At 45.7% G+C, this 17,398-nt stretch overlaps 1 protein-coding gene across 13 annotated transcripts in view; it reads right to left on the reverse strand.

Moving 5' to 3' along the window:
• The window catches only part of LOC126986937 (longitudinals lacking protein, isoforms A/B/D/L-like), a 39,252-nt gene extending 22,223 nt beyond the window's left edge, over nucleotides 1-17,029 (reverse strand). For 3 of the 13 annotated variants that reach the window (XM_050843469.1, XM_050843460.1, XM_050843458.1), the window contains exons 1-4: nucleotides 16,447-16,567; nucleotides 8,709-8,799; nucleotides 7,562-8,365; nucleotides 7,248-7,424 (exon numbers count right to left, since the gene is read on the reverse strand). In XM_050843469.1, the coding sequence (XP_050699426.1) occupies nucleotides 7,248-7,424; nucleotides 7,562-8,365; nucleotides 8,709-8,799; nucleotides 16,447-16,496 (1,122 nt within the window). In that variant the 5' untranslated portion in view covers nucleotides 16,497-16,567. Of the gene's footprint in view, nucleotides 1-1,554; nucleotides 2,124-7,247; nucleotides 7,425-7,561; nucleotides 8,366-8,708; nucleotides 8,800-16,446; nucleotides 16,569-16,610; nucleotides 16,774-16,798; nucleotides 16,847-16,879 lie in introns of those variants that run through there. The other 10 variants (XM_050843466.1, XM_050843464.1, XM_050843467.1 and 7 more) reach the window with 8 other exon arrangements.
• Nucleotides 17,030-17,398: the final 369 nt, after the last annotated feature.

Consider the following 17,398-nt stretch of genomic DNA (forward strand, 5'->3'; position numbering starts at 1 on the left):
CGCCACTGCAAAGAGACACGCCGCTGCGTCTCAGTCATGTCCACAGAGAGGGGGGGTGGGGGCTGCTGTGTGGCAGTGATCGTGCTGCCTATATTAGGTAACAACACTCCTCAAAGCTACAGGGCAAGGGTACCTCACCAACACCTGGGGTCATATACACCTTAAATGCAAAGAGTTTATGCCTACAGGTTACACTTCAGACGTCTCGCCCGGCCCTCCAAGCTCGGCAGGCACCATCGGGCGCCACCCCGAGGCTTGGAGGGAAGGGTGGCACGACAGGTAAAATAGTGGCGTCTTCCCTCAGTGTGAGCGCCACAAGGCTCCAGCCTGACCCTCCCCAGCATCAGTGTGAAGACCCTCCCTCCCCGCCGCCCCGGCCACCCACAACAAGGCTCGGCATGCCCCCTCCCCCGCTCCCGCATTCACCCAATGCCCGTGACCCCGGCGGGACTCCCAAGACTGCAAGCACTAGAGATGACCAAGAACGATCCCCTCCCCCTGGCGGCGAGCTCCCCCCCTGCCCCTCCCCAACAGGTCAACTAACGTGCAGGAAAAAGAAATGGACAAAAACAAAAATTATTTTGTTTATTGTTTCCAACACAAAATAATCTAGATTATTTAAAGCATATTCAACATATTAGTATCTTTTAGATTTTAGACACTGATAGATATTAGTTCACTGTGTTCTCCAGATTAGTGAAGCAAGCAGCAGCAGCAGCAGCAACAGCAGCAGCAGCAGCAGCAAAGCCTCACAAAAGGCTAGCGGCGGCCGGGCAGCGTACAGAATGGTTTTTGCAGTTACTCTTCTGGGCAAAGCCTCGACCACAGTGCTGGCAGTGGTAGGGCCGCTCGCCCGTGTGGAGCCGCTCGTGGTCAGTCAAGTGGTCCTTACGTTTGAACTTCTTATAGCAAAAGCGACAAGAGTACGGCCGCCACTCAGGGCTCGGGATAAAGGGCGGCGGGTGGTCGACAGCGGCGCCGTGAGGGCGGGGGGCAACCACCGCACCGCCGCCACATTGCCCGCCCACAGGCACATAGTCGCCTACTACTGCCCCGAAGGCCGCCCTCTGCAAATGAAGGAACACTGCCGTCACTCTCAAGCTGCCAGGCACCACCACATGCTGGCCCCGCTCTGGCACTCCCCACGCTACCTCAGGAACTATTGGGATTTGACACACAAAGGGCGGGCCGGCTGGCTGCCTGCCTCAGGCCGCCACCCGTGACTACAGGGGAGGGGCGGCTGCACGGGGCAGCCAACCCATTAGTAAAAAATAAACGAAAACTTTCCAAGCTTCCTCCCTATGCATATACTGTATCTGAGTAGATATATATATATGTAGTAAAAATATATTGGCACATTGTTATAGCTAGGGTTAGGCTGACTAGCTTTCCAGTTCTACAAGCGCTGCGCTCACCAACAGTACAAGCACTCTAGAAGCAACGATCCCTACCGCCGACACCTCTACAAACACAGACCCGGGCACCGCCCCGACCACCACCACCACCAATGACCACCGATCGCGCCCCCTCCCCCCTCCCCTCCTCCTCACCATCACAACCACCCCAAAACCAGAAGGGGGCGCCGCGCCATCGGCCGGGTATTCTGCCGGCCACTCTCCCTATCACGGAGAGTCGGGCACTGCTGCCGCCGCCGCCGCAGCCATTTTCTTCCTCATTTTCTCCCGAAATTTCCGCTGCCGCAGCTGCCCGCTGATGAGCCTCTCCAGCTCTTTCTGCAGGCGTTCAGCCTCGTTCCTCCGGCAGCCTATTTTCACCTCCACCTTGGCGGCCTCCATGTCACTCAGCGTGCCCGACTCCAGCACGGACTCTAGCGTGGCGGTCTCCGCCTTCAGGAGACTCATCTGAGCCCTGATCCTGTCCTGGCGGTAGCGGCCTCGCCCCGCCTGGTGGTGGGGGTGCGCGTACAGAGGGCCCGGGGCTACGGTGGCGGCAGCGGCGGCGGCCATGAGGGGAGAGGAAGGAGGAGAGGAGGAGGGGGGCACCAACTTCCCCCCAAAGTCTCCGAACAGACTGTGGGGTCCATGCTGGTGGGCCGCCGAGAGAGCCACGGGGCCCGCAGGGGAGAGGGGAGAAGCCGCCACAGAGGAAAATGGGCCCAACAACTGGAAAAGGGAGAGAGACTTGTGTCAGGCCACTCTCTGGGCAAGGGAGCGCTGGCCCGCTGGCCTCCCGACCCTCGGTGTATGGCCGACTGAGCGGCGGCGAACAAGACGACCGACTCCCCGGCGAGGCGAGCGAGGCGAGGCCTACCTAGCTAGCCTATGTCGCTACAGTGTGTTACGACAGGTGCGCCGAGGCATCAGAGTAAGGTCAGTACCTTGTGCCTTGTGATACAACAGGATCTGTGAGTCCAAATTTCTTCACAAAGCCAAGACTTATTCCCTGCACCAGCTACAAATATACATTCAAAGAACTTGCAAGAAGGGAATTTCACCTTTAACAGCGTGGAGTGGCCGGGGTTTGAGGCCGCCGGCCACTTCACAGCACACAGACAAACAGGCAGACAGACAGATTGGGGGAGCGTAACACTTGTCACCATGCTAACAATGGCCACATCACTTTGATATCTTGATTTAGAGCTAGTGGTGAAATTCTCTCTATCAAGTACACATATACAATATCAACAATTACATGAGCAAATTACTCCAGTCTCAGTTCCTGCCCCGAGACAAAATCATGACGTGCTACTGGACTGAAGCTCCCGTGCCAGGCAGAGCACAAAGCAGCAGGAGCAACAACAACAACAACAACAAGACATCCACGAACAGGGACTGGAGTAAGCTGCCCGGGAATGGTGAGTGACTCCTCCTCTAACCTCAAAGTCTCAAGCACAATGAGCCACAAGAGGCGACCAACACGGCCTCGTCAAGATACCGGCCGCCCTCAGTCACCCGAGGGCGGCCCAACCAGAGTGCCTCCAGTGTGCAGGTGTGTGTGTATGCTCGTGTGCGTGGCGGAGTGGCGTGCTTCACTCCCCCCTCAGTGCACAAAAAGGGCTAAAGGAACCACTGACATACTTCCCTATTACTCCTTTCTACAGTGCACTGTATGAAGGGGGGGCAACTGGTGCACAGAACAGGCAAAAACTCAAGTTATCCCATTAGTTTAAAACATCCATTAACCAAAATATTAGGCACTGATCATAAAAAAAGGGATTTGCTTACAGTGCACTACAGTGAATAGGTAAAAATAAATAAGTTACTTTAATCACTTCAGTGCCTATCATTTGGGAGGGAGGGAGAGAGAGAACAAGGGAGGGGCGAGAGGGAAGCACAGGCCGCTAGACACACGGGAGGCACTCAAACACATTAGAGGAGAAGTCACCGATGTGCTAACAGGAAATATGTGTGTGTGTGTGTGTGTGTGTGTGTGTGTGTGTGTGTGTGTGTGTGTGTGTGTGTGCGGATGTGTGTATGCAGAACTGACCTAAGAAAAAGCGAGTTGTAGAAAAAAATAAAGGGAAAGAGAAATAAAAAAAACAAAGAAAAATACATGTAAAAAAAAAAAAATGTAGGAAGCTCGGACAGGAGCAAAAGAAACGGGAAGAGGAAAAAATTAAAGAAAAAATGACATGGGGGAAAGACGAGGATGAAAAATAATGAAAAATAGAATGAAAAAATTAATAAAACAGGAGAGAGAGAGAGAGAGAGAGAGAGAGAGAGAGAGAGAGAGAGAGAGAGAGAAGAGAGAAAGGATGAAATGGCACAAAGGGAAGAAAAGAAATGGAAGAAAGAAATCAAGCGAAAAATAATGAGGGGAGGGCACAAGGCAGGTGTGTGTGTGTGTGTGTGTGTGTGTGTGTGTGTGTGTGTGTGTAAGGAGTTGAGAGTGGGTGTTGCGGGTTCAGCAGGGTGAGTGTGTTGGGGAGGGGAGGGAGGAGGAGGAGACTGGTGGGCTATATGTGTGTTCTCTTTGAACGCCTTTATGTGTTCCATTAGTACCTCTGTATGTGTGTGTGTGTCTGTGCGTTGACTGTGTGGCCACGGACTCTGTCACAATGGGGCAAACCTGACACCTATGTATGTATGTGTTGCTAACTTTGCTCCTGTGGCCAAAACTGTCAATTACTATAGTCCGTTCACCTAAGTCTGACCCAAGCTGACAACATAAACCTAAGCGTGTTTGCAAGCTGAGTGCTGATCGGCTTCCATGCTTTCTTTAACCTCTGTGTTTATCTCAAGCAGCACTTTCTGCTAATCTGCACTGTGCTTACGAACACGCTTAGGTTTATGTTGTCAGCTTGGGTCAGACTTAAGTGAACAGACTATAGAATTTGGTTTAATATAAATGTTACAGATTTCATTGTGTCTGGCAGAATGTTAGTGTTAACTGAACATTAACCAAAAAATGAGTAAGAAAATGTTACTGTTAAATAATTGGTAAGTTTTAGTAGTGTGAAAGTTACGGTAAAATAACATGTAGTGCATATATTTCATAAACATTATATGATGCTGTGTTTTGAACTGTATGGTGAAGTGTGGTGTGAGTATGAGAGGATGTGTGGAACAAGTATGAGGCCTATGTATTGTGAAAGAGAAGGGGACGGAGGGAAGAGGGGAAAAAAGGAGGAGGGGAAGGGGGGAAAGAAAGAGGGGAAGGAGGGAAGAGGGGAAAGAAAGAGGAGGGGAAGGAGGGAAGAGGGGAAAGAAAGAGGAGGGGAAGGAGGGAAGAGGGGAAAGAAAGAGGAGGGGAAGGAGGGAAGAGGGGAAAGAAAGAGGAGGGAAGAGGGGGAAGAAAGACGGGAAGGAGGGAAGAGGGGAAAGAAAGAGGAAGGGAAGGAGGGAAGAGGGGAAAGAGGAGGGAAGAGGGGAAAGAAAGAGGAGGGGAAGGAGGGAAGAGGGGAAAGAAAGAGGAAGGGAAGGAGGGAAGAGAGGAAAGAGGAGGGGAAGGAGGGAAGAGGGGAAAGAAGGAGGTGTGGTCTGCTCCCCCAAGACAGCTAAGGGTGGGATGATGGGTCTGTCCATGAGCCGCTGTGACCTGTCTGTCCATGCTTAAGATTTAACTTATCTTTTCTGTATGCAGCTTTAAAAGTAATTACTAAAATGAACACATATACAAATGATTAAGAGAAGGGTGCAACTATTCAAGTCTCAATTTCTCTCAAAATTCCAAAATATATTGCAACTATTTCCTAACTCAAAAATGACACTATCTCATTGAAATCTCTATAAAGGTATACTTGTTTACCTTTATTGAGTTATTCATTTATCTTTACTGACGTCTTTATGAAGGTTTAAATCCATCATAACCTTCCCAATATCACGATTTTTTTTGTAATCATTGTAATCTCATGTCTGCTAACACTGAAGGTAAATCATCAACGTGGACAGGCAGCTCCGAGTGACCATTTGAGGGGGAAAAAATAAAGAAAAGACTACAGTAATGTGTGACAGATTGCCTAGGTAACGAGATATATGTAGCATAATACGGTATGGCAGGATATGTACTGTGATGAGATGCTATGTGGCGTGTGGTGGCTACGATAAGGGGTGGTGAAGTGAGATGAGATGTCAATGTTTACGATGTGTGGCAGGTTTGGGTATACCTATTTTTCTCCCCAATTTGCATGGTTAACAAAAGGGACCATATATGAATGTCAAAGAGGGCAATGGTTTTCTCTCTTTGAGGTGGGATGTTGATGGTTGTGGTGTGGTGTAACTGCTACATAAATAATCTTTTCAGACGTATGGTAAAAAATGTGTCATATATTTCAGAGGGCAGTGTTTATCCTTAGGTAAATAAAATATGAAATAAAGAAAAGGCTACTTCAGCACGTGTGGTGGTGGTGGTGTGGGTGGGTACTGTATATGAGAGGTAAAAGGGCATGGGTGGGAAAGGTGGTGGTGTGGCCAATGAACTCAACTCTTGTGCTAAGTTGTGGCAGTGAGTTGTGTGATCCCTCTGTGGTGTGTGTGTGCGTGTGTGTGTGTGTGTGTGTGTGTGTGTGTGTGTGGTACAGAAACTGGCATTCTCTCTCTCTCTCTCTCTCTCTCTCTCTCTCTCTCTCCATAATGATGCCAAGGTCATGCCTATCAGCCAATGACTCACACTGCTGCCCAGATACATGAGGAATTTGCATGTCAATTTTTGGACCCTCTTCATCCTATATTATTATTTTTTTTTATATCACACCATTTTTTTAAATTATTTCCTCAGCTGACTCTTGCTGGACATACACACTAATCTCTACATACGGCACATTCTCACCAAGCCTTTACCACTCTTTCCAGCATCAATCACGTCATTCATAGCCTTACAGGTCACTCTGTAATCCTTCCAATACATTGCTACATTGCCCCCACACATACACACATACATTTTTGCCTGGTTCAATGGCTAGTAGCTCCCCACACTTTTCAGATTTCCTGCCTGTCAGATAATCTGCCTCGGGGTATGGCTGGTTACAACTCACACATTACAAGGGGCATGTGACTGGTGCTCAAGGCAGTGGTGTTCCTGCCAGGCTAGAGACTGGTACTTATCAAAACTGTTCCTTGTTAATTGCTCACAATATTGGCTCTTAAATTCATTCCTGACAACTAAAGGCAACAGGTCTTACTAGTGACACTGATGATAGAGGTTATATTTGAGGTTTAATCTCTATTTGTTGTCATCACCTTGCTGCCATTTCAGCTTCTTTCATATTAGATCCTATAACGACTTTTGGATTTTAGTTCTGCTTGACTATATAATCAGTAAAGCTGTAAATCAATTATTATTGGTAAGAGAAATATACTGTTTCCTGTTGCACCAAAATTGTTGAAAATGTTTCTTCCCATGATCAATGAAACACTCAAAAAGTGCATGGAAGCAGAAACACAGCAAGCTACCAAAACAAAGCCTGTACACAACAGAGCCTCTAGTCTGAGAACAACCCTCCGGCACTGCAAAATAATTTAAAAGCAAAACAAAAAGCCACAAGTAAATATTCCTAAAAAAAAGTAAAAAAAAAAAAAGTCTGAGAACCAGTTTTCCTTCTCAGCATTACCCTGCCTTCCCCTGCTACAGACCCATCAGCCCAGCCCTTCATACGCTGGCTTCAACAGTCACACCTTCACGCACACCTCACTCAAACTGAAGCAGCATCTGAAGTGAAGCAAAAGTACCATGTCATGTGTGTAAAAGTGTGTGGTGTGTGTGGTGTGTGTGTGTGTGTGTGTGTGTGTGTGTGTGTTTACTTCCTGCTGGCACATCAAAGATGAAAATACATCAAATGGAACACTCACCATTGCAGGATCACCGGTGGCTGGCATGGTGCCGTCGCTGTGAGGTAACATTACTTCAGGAAAATTTGGGGGGTTTTCAGTCCCCATGGAGGACTCCCCCCCTCCCCCATCCCCCTCAACACCCCAATCCCCTTCATCATCTTCACCCAGGTCCACCACATCTTCCTGTTTTATTTCCTGCAAAAGATTATAATATCAGAGTTAATGGTCTGAAAACTCACCTCAATCACAAACCACACATCATCTCAAACAATATGTAAGCTTATCACAGACAGCACCCACCAAGCCCTGCCACAAACAGTCGATATACTTACAAACTCTGGCTCTTCTTTTGACTGGTGGTGTTTGTGCAGCCCCGAGGGACCGGGTGAAGGCTCCTCTCCGCTCTGGCTGTGCTGGAGGGCATCAGCTTGGGCCGCCGCACTGTCACCAGCATTCGCCTGTTGCTGTTGCTGTTGCTGCTGTTGCTGCTGACAGTTGCCTCCGCCCGGCTTGGCACTTAGACTAGGAGTTGTGCTGGTGTTCTGTTCACTGAGGCCACTGAGACCACTCTGTATGCTGGTTCTGCTGTCCTCATCCAGAGTGGCCTCGACAGGGGGCATGCCAACCTGCGAGGACCCAGAGGAGGCGGGGGGCTGGGGGGAACGAGATCTGGAAAGCTGTGTGGCGGAGGGGGGGTGCGAGGAGATTGGCTGGTTGACTTGGGGTTGGGAGGGGGAGGACTGGGGGGGCGATCGCTCTCTAGGCCGCGGTCTCTTGGCAGGGGGACTGTGGTGGTCCAACTGTGTTCTGCTCTCCCTCTTTTCTCTGTCTCTGTCCCTGTCTCTCTTTGGAGCGGGTGGGTCATCAGGCACAGCTAAACCTTTTATTTGTAGTCCTTCTGCAGTTTTAATTAGAGATCCTAGACTAGATTGAGGAACATTCACTTCGCCATTATACATAAAGTCCAGTAGAGCTTCGAGATCACGTGACGTCACATCTTTCATGAACACTATTGGATGTTTACTCGGGTTTTTCGTAAACATCTGCTTAAAATAGTCACTACAGGTACTTAGCACAAACTTGTGAGCTGCATATAGCTTCCCACCACAGGCCAATGTGGCATCCACAAAGATTTCCTGAAAAAAGGAATGAAATAATCAAATACTGTTCACCCAAAAATAGTTCATTCAGCAAAGTTTTCACAGAAACTCATGTATTAGGAAACCTTACTTTAATATCTGCATGGCAAATCTTTCCTTCATACAAGTTGGCAAATTGTGTGTATTTAGAGCTGCACTTTAGGATCTATATGATACTGTGGGAAAGGAAGTCTATTACAGGTCCCAACTGCCTCCTCACTAGAACAATCTTTATCAGTTAATTTATGTGCATTGCAAACACTATTCTTTCTGCCTGTGCTTGATCTAGACGCAGCACACAGCCAACATTGGTAATGGTCCACAGGGGATGGCACATTACCTGTTCCCGCAGGAATGTGAGGATGTCCACAAAGTGGGCCTGGTGGTTGTTCCACTTGAGGGAAAGAAGCTCCTCAGCCATTTTGCCACACCTGAGGGAAAGATACAATGAATATTTCATAATGAAATGCTGATGAAAATGAATAATAACAGTTCTGCTAATTCCACTTCCACATCAAGATAAATCAACAGCTTGCATGTGGCAGACTCTCCATCAAAACTACTTAACTAGGCCAGTAAACCTCTCACACCTCACACAGAACAGCCCGCACACCTGCATGGCCAACCCTGACTACCTTCCCGGCACATGCTTCACTCAGCAAACACTCATCCTAGTCCATCTGCTTGTGGCCCGACAATACTACCACCAGCACTGTTGAGTCAGGAACCCAAACCAACATATGAACAGTATTACTTTACTCTTTATGACCCATCTGTTAAATCTTACATCCTCTGGCTTGTGAATCTAAGGTTCAATTGTCTTTAATATTTCCCTTTTTATTGTGCTGCTGTAAGAAAGTTTACATATGCTAATTTCACCAATCTTCTTTGTCTTGACAGCCCTAACTTATGTCCATATGGGGTTGCTGGTTAAGGGTTGTGGCTTGGGGTTCAAGGCTGGATGCCCTTCCTAACATCACATGGCAGCACTGGGGTTTGAACCACCTCGCCACGGCTCATTCCTTCCAAGGCTTGACACTCCAAACCAGTCAACCACGGCAGGTCTAGGCTAATTTCATCCATGCATCCTATATTTAAACAGATCAATACTATGAATATCCAATATTTGCTTCTTGCAGCAGTTTCTTTATTCTGTAGTGCAGGTAAAAGGCTGGGGGCATACCTCGGCATACCTCATCTCTATCCCAATGCCTTCTGAGCTTGTGGTGGGTAAGAACTCATCACCCATAGGGCAAGTGCAGCGTCCAGGTTACCACAGTTCACCTACCCCAGGTTTTCCCTGGTTCCCGTTTAAAGACCTGCCCGAAAGGAAGGATGAACAGGTGGGTGGGTTGCTCACCTATCGCCGAGCCCAGGACTTAAACCCACACCCACAGATAGGCATGCTAACCACTGCACCATGAAGGCGCTATAAGCCAGGAATGGGCTCCATCTATCACTCAAGGAGGTTGAGGTCCTCTCAGACTCCCTCGAGTTAACACTGAGGCCCATACAGGATATTCAAGGATAGATGGGGGAAAACCAAGCGAAGAGGGCAGATTTTGCAAAATAAAGCTATGCAGTTGCATATTTAAATCACAGAAGAGTTCTACTACACTAAGAGTAAGAACCTTTGAAATAAGATAGATTTACTGAGGGCTAATATAAGCATAAAAAATTTGGCATTATAGTAATTACAATGAGTGAAACATTTAACAACTATGTCCTCACAGTCATTGTATAGGATGATCAAGTGACCATTCCAGGAGGGGATCAGGTTTCCAGAAGCGAGGATAATGTATGCTGCCCTCGCACCCGCAGCCAGGTGCAACAAAAACGGTGCTTCTGCTCTAAACACTAATTAGCGAACATCCTGTGAATCAGCATCCAAAAGATTCTGCTCAGAAGTCACCGCTGACTGTAAAGTTTAGAATAATGCTAGCAATGGATAAAGTCTGAAACACAGTGAACTATTCTCACACAGCCATGGCAAGGAAAAAAAAATGCTGCTATGCCTGCTGACTGGTGAGTGCCCATTAATTAGGGTCAGCCTTTAGAAATGCTGGTTTTGAAGCCATTGCTGATCAGAAAACTACTTTCTGGAAAATACAAAATCCCAGAAAACTGAGTTTACTGTATTCACACATTTCCTGTTCAGCCATGTTTCTGAGTGAACTAATGCTGTGAAAGCTTTCCTGCCTCTAGGCAGAGTTTTGGCAAGTGAGCTGTAATAGGTAAACTAACATGGCAGGCAGCAGAATACCTATGAATGTTCATCACAAATCTTGTGGAAATAAAATCAACTTCAGTACTGTAAAATGCTATCAAAGCTTGAGGCAGACGAGTAAGGGAGTGATGAGCAAGTCATTCTTTAAGGTGCAAGATTGTACAGGAGTTTCCTAGAATATTTTACTTTTCTTTAATATGAATAGTTGAATTGTGTGGGTTTCAAAGTTTGACGACAAACTTTTCATCATGCTGATATGGCAGTACCTAGTGACCATGTACACTTCACAAATGTCACCTTATCTGGGTTATTATTTTATTTTTATTTACAAATGATTTTCCCAAAAGTTAATGCAGCAATACATTAAAGGGAAAATTACTCCTATACAGTAAACCCTACACTTGGCAGACTAATAAAGGGTACAGGTTATCTTAAAAGTCTGAGTGTCCAACTAATTGAATAAAATAAAAATATAAATAAATGAATGAAGATGACCGTATCAATTGATAGGCATTTTTTTTTTTTCCCCCTGCCAAATGCAGACGCCACACCAGAACCAAGCCTGTTTACGTGGAGCGGTCACACACTTGCGTCTCTTCACCCTCTTTTGTTACTCTGTATAATAGTTTCTCGAAGATGAATGCTGCAGCCACCCTTAGCCCAGCTGTCCAGTACCGTGTGTGTGTCCATGGAGTGCCAGCCTCGGCATGTCTTTTCGTGCTGTCACGGTGATCATTATTCACCAAAACCAGGTTTTTCCCTCAAGGCTTACAAACTTCACATTAAGGAGCATGTAGCTTTGCACTATCCTTTGCTAAATAAAAGCTTACCATGGTTCAAACACTATTTGCTCACTGAACAGTACAATGAGTATGAGACAATATTTGAATAACACAGGAGAAACAACACCAATGTGACTACATGGCACTAAGGATGCTAAGATAGCAGTGTCCAGTTATAGCACCCTCAGATGAGAAGTTAATGATGCATTATTCATGTACAGAGGTTAAGTTTAGGTTAAGCATGATTCACCTATCAACAATAGCTTGATTAAGATATAGTAACATCAGACCTAAAAAGTATCAGTACAGCCATATCAGTGATGCATACCAGTGATGAATAAAGGCTAGCGTTCTTGGAAAAACTTTAGAAACATTAGATGAACATCAGCATCCACTACTCTGGTGATATACTATCAGACAAGGTAATAGCGGCTGTTAATAATCATGTTCCATTTTAATATGATTTGTTGAATTTGGTCAACTGATGCCAAATGATACTTTTAGAGCAATTTCTCATGAATTCAGTCATGGATTTGCTGTGAAACAAATTCATCTTGAATCAGTGACATGTGCAATGCCCTTCAAGACAAACAGCAAGCACACTATATAGTTCACCACATGCTGAACAGGCAGTGGTGGGTGGAAACTAATATGTCAAACTTGACTCACCTTATCCATCTATCCACATGAAAAGGAAAAGTATCTTATTTTATAATTAACAATAGTATATGAATGAATTAAAAATTCATGAAAAATGAAATATGAACTTGTTGAGCTCCACACAAACTTTTAGTATGGTAAAATCTTGGGGAAATCTATTCTCAAGACAAATATGCTGAATAACTTAGTGCACCTTAGGCCTCCAAGCCTAATTCATGTGCCAAACAGTTATAATCTATAATGCTACATTTAGTTTTATGCCAAAGAACATCTGCCTTTACTCAAATAATGGTAGCATTGAGACACACTCACGTATTGAAACCAAAGCCGAGGTTGATGCCTGATTCTTTTAAACATCAATTGGTATTTACTTGCAGTAATGCAACTTTCAGGGAAGAGTTTGTGATCTATAGACAAAACAATGAAAATCCTCGACAACCATGTTACTGTTGTAATCAGGCCACAATTTCTGGTTATAGTTTTAAGAAAATGACATTAAAGAAAGTGTGGCAGTGTTGAAGTATATCACTGATGTCTAACCTCATGAGATCATGGGAAAACCTGACGTTATCCAAAAGATGATAATGACAGAGTTCCTTAAAAAGCATTAGATATATGCTTTGCTACCTCGGAAAAATTTTAAGGCATTGGCTATTAACAAGTTGATCCCTCATATTCATATGGCACGCCGATACCAAAAGGTCCAATCCTACCAAGAATAAAAAAGTATACAAGACAGTGCCAAATTATCCCGTCTATATCTTTATAGATGAGACAAAGGGGCAACAGCTTGACCCATTCACTTGCAATTGGCAAGTGAACAACCTCATCTCAGCTGCAAGCTGAGTGTGCATACCTCTACACCACCAGGCAACATTGCGTCTTGATGGGTTTCCGAGCCCGTGTTATATCACTTTTCATGAATAACTTCAACAAAGCAACCGATAAGGATACTTTGGCAGAGCATTATTTCAGACCTTGCCAAGATGCAAATAATTAAGGTGCTTGTAAGACATGTAATGATAAAACACTGCAGATGAATCATGAAAAGCTTCCTGTTGTGAGGCTAGCAAACCTCGCTGTGCAGACGGCATTGTGTTCATGCACTGGGAGGCCAACATATTGTACTGTGTTCAGCATTGATGCCCGAGCTCTCCAGCCGTGACCAAAGCAGTTGAGGTGTTGGCTCACTCAGCAGGTGGGCTGGCAGTCTGATTCCATGACTGAGAGCTAAAGCAAGGTTCTCTTAACTGTTCTGATAACAGAAATGAGAAAATAAAATTAACCTCACAACAGGAAGCTCTTCATCTGATGGGTTTCAACATTATGTCTCTTATCAGTGTCTTAATTAACCACATCTTGTTAAAAAAATATTGAAAATAGTGCACTGTCCAAAACATGCTTTGCAAAATTATCATCTTTATCCCACACTTTGTTACAAAGTTATTCCCCAAAAAAAATATATAACAGCCTCTGAAACCCATAGCAGGCTAATGGCACTCACAGGGAGAAGCAGGAGAGGCGGTGGCCGAGTGGCCAGCGTAGACCTAGGTTCAAGTCCCACCAAAACACACTGATTTTTCAAAACATCGCAGAGTGGCGAGAGATTACCGACATATTGCCCAGATCTCCAATCAACCCTAACTTCAGCGACTTCGGTCAAGAGGAGCACTGGTGGGGTCAGCATGAGCCAAGCAAGAGTCTACAACATGGCAGCCACTATAAATAAAATTCGCCTGCGCCACTAACGGACTAAGGTCACTGAAGAGACCCTTCAAAAAATCCTACTGGCATTAAAGACAGCATCTAAAAAAATAATAATAAATAAATAAATAAAAAAGTTTGGATACTCTGTGCAAGTAAGGTTTGTCAACTTGGAGCTGACCCTCCAAAGACTAAGCCATCAAAGAGATGTCCATTGGAAATTCATGTATAGGAGAGGGTTGGGACTGAACCAGGATTTCTTGGCTGTGAGCTGAGAATGCTAACCATGGCACAATAAAGTACCCGATAATCATTAATAATTATTACTGTTAATAATGAGGCACATTTATTACAACTTTGATAAATACTTATCACATCATAAGTTGTATTATCTGCATGGATGCCAAATTCCATTCTGTACTTCCCTATTACAGGGGGGGGGGCTCTTTTACACCTCCTCACAGGACTTACAATGCCTGCTTCTCTATCTTGTCCCACAAATGATAACTGTACATATTCCCAGCCAGCAATTGTACTTACAAAATGAAAAATAGAAATTTCTGGATCCTGTTTTCAGTAGCTACACATTAAAAAAAAAATAAGGAAGAAATTGGATATTATAAAATTTACAAACATAACATTATAGAATTCTGCCCACTCAATTCATATAGTTGCAGCAATATCTGCAGCATGAAATAAAAAATAATAATTGTGACACTTCACACCAAGGAGTATTGAGGGGCTAAAAAGGTCACGCTGATCATTAGGATAACTGTCCGAGGCAAAAATAGGGTTGAAGAAGTGGTTAGTCCTATATTAGCAATAAAAAATGAACAATCAATTGTGCTTTAACCTGGTGCTGCAGATGAGTAGGCTGTCCACATTCTAGTAGCCATTGGCAGTTTGGGAAACGGCAAACTGGACAATCTTTCCCTGTTTTGTAATGTTCTTAATTTGAGTGCATTCTTTTACATGTCAGTGTCTAAGATGTTTGTTATGCTCCTGAATTTTAGTACATACGTACTTGGCTCCCAATGTAACAACCTAATCATAAGCTATGGGCCTTTCATCCTGTTTGGGTGGGACTGGTAGAGATGCCAACCTTCTGCTATTTCATATATATAGGTGATTAAGTCCTTGTTGCAGCATCTAGCTGGTAACTATGCCTCATCCTTGACCAAGTTTGGTAGGGCAAACACCCACTCTCTCCTCATATGCCTGGAACATGCTCACAAAGATGCAGTTAAGCAACTACCTGCACACACAATTTATAATTTTCATGTGGCCGAGCAGCAATCTGAGTGCAGACACGTGACTCAAATGTATTACAAACATGCCAGTGTAATGGCTCATTAGGTAAGAAGACTTCAATAATTAATATTCTCCACATCAGTATATTTACAAAAAAAAAAAAAAAAAAAAAAAAAAAAAAAAAAAAAAATTTTGTCTCGTCCCTCCAACAATGCTGTTCTAATGCATTCTACGGTGCTAATGCATGCATTACCTAAAGCTCTGGAACAGCACACAAAACACACAGATTAGCAACTACATAATCATCATAAGAGTTTAGTATCACAGCTGAAATGTCAAAATGTATCTCATGCAGATTTTACAGCTAAGGAGACAGTTCAAGGGCGTAAAGAAAAATATAAAGAAAAGCCCTATATATAAAAATATAGCCATGAATTAGTCAGTAGCTACTATTGCCATGGCAACTACTTGATGATTCTTGGCTACATATCTGAGACTTGTATGACGTGTATCTTCTCGTCATGATTCTTATTTACAGGCAAGCTTGAAATCATTTACCCATACTTCAATAGTCATCTTTGAAGTTTGCTAAGTTGGAACACTACATATAGAAATACTTTATACACCAGTATATATAATTGATTAAAATGGTCACAAATTGTTAACTTATAACAAAGTTGCATTATCAATGTCTTTAGACTATAAAAATTTGAGTGCATAGTAATCAGGCCCTTATCTGATAGCAGCCCCTCCCACTGAGCAACAAAGGGGAGGAGTTACCAACTGAAAAACACATTAATGCGAACACATAAGACACCATCCCCGCCATACATCATAACACAAGACCCTGGCAACAACTTAACAAGCCCAAGACGAACATCGGAAATGCTCCATTAGTCCCGTTAGACAAAGCCTTTCAGCCAGACCAGCCACCAACGGCCGCCTCTTCCACACACACCTCCACGCACACCCCCACGGCACCCCACACACCCAGCAACAGGGGCGGCCAGGCTGGGGAGGGAAGGAGGCACCCGGGGGACGCCACAGGGGAGCACAAAGCCACGCCGGAACCCACCCACCCCGGGGACGCCCATTCACCCCATCACCCACACCCACCACACATACACCCCCATGGCACCCCACACACCCAGCAACAGGGGCGGCCACGCTGGGGAGGGGAGGAGACGCCCGGGGGACGCCACAGGGGAGCACAAAGCCACGCCGGAAATCACCCAGAACAGCATCCTTCCACCCTTTCATCCCCGCCTTCCACATGCACACCAGCCCCTCCCCAGCACCCCACACACCCAGCAACAAGGGGAGGGCAGGAGACACCCGGGGGACGCCACAGGGGAGCACAAAGCCACGCCGGAAATCACCCAGAACAGCATCCTTCCACCTCATCCACCCCTTCATCCCCGCCTTCCACATGCACCCCAGCTCCTCCCCAGTACCTTCTGTCACCCCAGGGTCGTGAGGTCACCATATCCACGCGCCATGTCATGTGTCAGCGGGAAAATGCTTAGCAGGTCCAAAATGGCGCCTCCTTCACCTCCTCCCCAAGCCAGCGTCCACCTCATCCCTCCACCTCCACAGCCTCCTCCACCTCCTTCCTCACCTTTCTTCCCGCCCGCACGCCTTCCATGGGCACAAATTATCCACCAAGCACCACCGAGTGTCCACCTCCTAAGCGGAAATGCTCAGCAGGACCAAAATGGCGCCTCCTTCACCTCCTCCCCAAGCTGCGCGTCCACCTCCTTCCTCCACCCCGGCTGCCTCCACACCGCCCTCCACCTCTCCTCTTACCTTTCCTTCCCGCCTCACGCCTTCCATGGGCACCAACGCGTCACCAAACACCAACAAGCGTTAATAACACGGCTTACTTACATGTATATCACGAATTAATCGAGAACATTGTAAAAGAGTGGATGGAGTTGCCGTCCACTACGCGCCTCTCCGCCTAGAGCCCCAAAGAGTTGCCAGTTCTTGGGCGGCTCATTACCAAATTCCTCTTTTCTGGCGACGCTCTCCTGTTTATCATCATCAATACATCATTTTTAGAGGGCTTCTTCCTATATTCACTCCTCAGTAATGACATATAACCGTAAGAAGTTGATGTAAGTTAAATAGCAAGATCGCTACTTCGTGGTGGTGAAAGTTGAAGAAGGGATGGACAGAGGCACCCACTCCACCGTCGCTCTCAGGTGCAATACCAAACCACGTTAATTCATTACCAATCGGATTTATCATTTACTAATCCGTCATGATCCCGTAATGTAAAATACCAAACGGCAACCTGTACTAGAGCCGCTTCAGGTCCCTCCCTCCTGATTGGCTGCCCTGCTGAGGTGCCTCCAAGAGCAACCGGCCTTTAATTCCACATTTACCCCCACCCTCAGGACTAAT

This window comes from Eriocheir sinensis, chromosome 63 (assembly GCF_024679095.1).
Source record: "Eriocheir sinensis breed Jianghai 21 chromosome 63, ASM2467909v1, whole genome shotgun sequence".
Classification (NCBI taxonomy): Eukaryota; Metazoa; Arthropoda; class Malacostraca; order Decapoda; family Varunidae; genus Eriocheir; species Eriocheir sinensis.